This window comes from Aplysia californica, unplaced genomic scaffold (genome assembly GCF_000002075.1).
Source record: "Aplysia californica isolate F4 #8 unplaced genomic scaffold, AplCal3.0 scaffold00252, whole genome shotgun sequence".
NCBI classification, from domain to species: domain Eukaryota; kingdom Metazoa; phylum Mollusca; class Gastropoda; order Aplysiida; family Aplysiidae; genus Aplysia; species Aplysia californica.
In genome coordinates, this window is record NW_004797522.1 from 43424 (window position 1) to 46209 (window position 2786).

A 2786-nucleotide genomic window follows, 5' to 3' on the forward strand; every position below is an offset into this window, starting at 1 on the left:
AGGGGGGGGGAGGCACATTACAAAGTCAGTGGTGACTGGTGCTGGCCTCTTACTTCTCTTCGTTTTTCTTGAGGTGCACAATACAAACACAGACACACAAACACACACTCACACATACACACAGATACACACACGCACATACGCTCACACACACAACCCCTACTACATACACAATAGAGCAGACCAGGTTACAATCTTTCGACTCCGTTGTTGTCACAACATACTCAAACACCATAAGCACACTAAATCAAAAGTGGGAGAGTCCGCGATCTGTGAATGTGGACTCGACCAAGAGGATGCCAACCATATTCTTCAGCACTGCCCGCACTACACCACCGTTTGTGCACAGACGTGGCAGAATGTGACTCCTTTTGAGAGAAAGCTTTATGGCAGTCTCTCAGATTTGAAGCGGACTGCACAGTTTGTGCGCGGCATCGGACGGGCTGTCTTGCTGCTGTCATCGAGAACAAGGAAAAAGAAGAAGAAGCACACACACACACACACACACACACACACACACACACACACACACACACACACACACACACACACACACACACACACACCCGCGCATGCGCGCGCCCGCGCTCATACACATACACACCGACACACATAATGAATATACAGTATATTAATGTTATACATGTATATTTAAAAGATATAATTTAAAAAATACCTTTGATGATGATGATGATGATGATGATGATGATGATGATGATGATGATGATGATGATGATGACGACGACGACGACGACGACGACGATGACGATGAAGAAAAATACTAACCGGAAGGGAATGATGATCGCTGTCTTTTCTCTGGCCATGCAGGTATCGGGTGTGTAGGACCCGCCAGGCCGTAGCTCCAGGAACAGGTAAGACAACGCCTCCAGGGTCAACTCCGTCATTAAAGGTTTGAACCTTCCACCTTTATGAACCCACAGTTAATAATAATGATGATAATGATGATAATGATGATGATGGTTATAATAAGGAAGATGATGAAGACGACGACAACAACAACAACAATAACAACACCACCACCAATAACAACAATAATAATATTCATATAATAATAAAAATAAATTTAAATTTAAAATAAATAAATAATGATAATAAAAATAATAATAATAATGATAATAATAATGACAATAATAATAATAAGGAGAAGAAGAAAAAGAAAAAGAAGAAGAATAGCGGCGCCGGTGGCGTAGTGGTTAGGCTCACGGACTCGCAACTGTAAGGTCGTGGGTTCGAATCCCGCCAGGGGCCCGCCGTTTTGTCCTTGAGAAAGACATTTTACACGAAGTCTCCTCACTTCAGCTAGGTCGGAATTGGGTACCTGGTTACGGATATCGAAAGGTCTTGTCAGTTTGTTATTGTTTGAGCGCGTGCAATCCGCAGCTAGCTCTGTATGCTTCCCGTCAAGCACAGAATGTTTCAGAGTGTTCTTGGGTTTGGTGGGGTAAAATAAATGGTTACAAACGCCTAGACTGCCCTAGAGCATGCTGTAGAGAGTGGATATGCGCAATAATAATAATAACAATAATGATAATAATAATAATAATAATAATAATAATAATAATAATAATAATAATAAAAAAATATAAAAAAATAAAGATAATAATAAAATGATGATGATGATGATGGTGATGATGATGATGATGGTGATAGTAATAATAATAACAACAATAATAATACTTAATAATAATAATAATAATAATAATAATAATAATAATAATAATAATAATAATAATAATAATAATAATAATAATAATAATAGTAATAATAATAATAATAGTACATTTGTGTGGCCCATATTGCCGCTCAACAGCAAGCAGACTCTAGAAGGTTCAGAAACTTTCTTGGCTTCTCGGGATACAGTGCAGCTAGAGTCTCATGATTGAGTGTAAATGCAACTGTCATTTTATAATAATAAAAATAATATTTAAAAAATAAAATAATAAAAAACAAATAAAACGATAACAATAATAGTAATAGTAATAATAATAATAATAATAATAATAATAGAATAATAGTAATAATAATAATGGTAATAATAATAATAAAGATAATAATAATAACAATTGTTATTGTTATTATTATCATTGCTATCATTATCATCATTTTACATTTAATTAATGTTTTAAACCCCATTCGCCACTTTTTTTTTTTACCATTCAGGAGTCACGACTCTTCGACCGTGGCTGTCACAGCTGACCCATGATGAATAGACTAGAATCTAGTAAAACTAAAGTGCAAACCTTAACAGACTGAGGGAGATTTCAGATCAAGTAAAGTATCCTCATTGAGGGGGACATAATTATATGTACCTATATTATCTCTGGCTTGTAAGACGCACCACAGATGCCACAGGAATTGGAGTAGGAGAAGCAGGAAGACAGGAAGGAAGGTGGGGGGGGGAGGAAGAAAGAAAGAAAGATAGTTGGAAGGAAGGAAGGAAGGAAGGAAGGAAGGAAGGAAGGAAGGAAGGAAGGAAGGAAGGAAGGAAGGAAGGAAGGAAGGAATGAAGGAAGGAATGGAGGGAGGAAGGAAGGGAGGAAGGAAGGAGACACACATGTAAAATCAAGAAGAAGAAGAAGAAGAAGAAGAAGAAGAGGATAAGGAGGAGGAAAAGACACTACCATAAACGCAATCACCAGCCATACCCCATTCAAATGCTGTACATTTAATTAATACAGCGTGAACAGCCAGCCTCATACTTTTTTTTTTCACTTCTTAGCCCTGCAGGTTAACGAACACGTGTGCCTTTGAGCCCCCCCCCCCCC

General features: G+C 37.8%; 1 protein-coding gene across 1 annotated transcript in view; it reads right to left on the bottom strand.

The window, feature by feature from the left end:
- The window catches only part of LOC101863906 (beta-N-acetyl-D-glucosaminide beta-1,4-N-acetylglucosaminyl-transferase), a gene marked incomplete in the record, with an annotated part of 13185 nt that overhangs the window by 7249 nt on the left and 3150 nt on the right, over positions 1–2786 (bottom strand). The window contains 1 exon segment of the mRNA XM_005100589.3: positions 787–925. Coding sequence (XP_005100646.2) covers positions 787–925 — 139 coding nt within the window.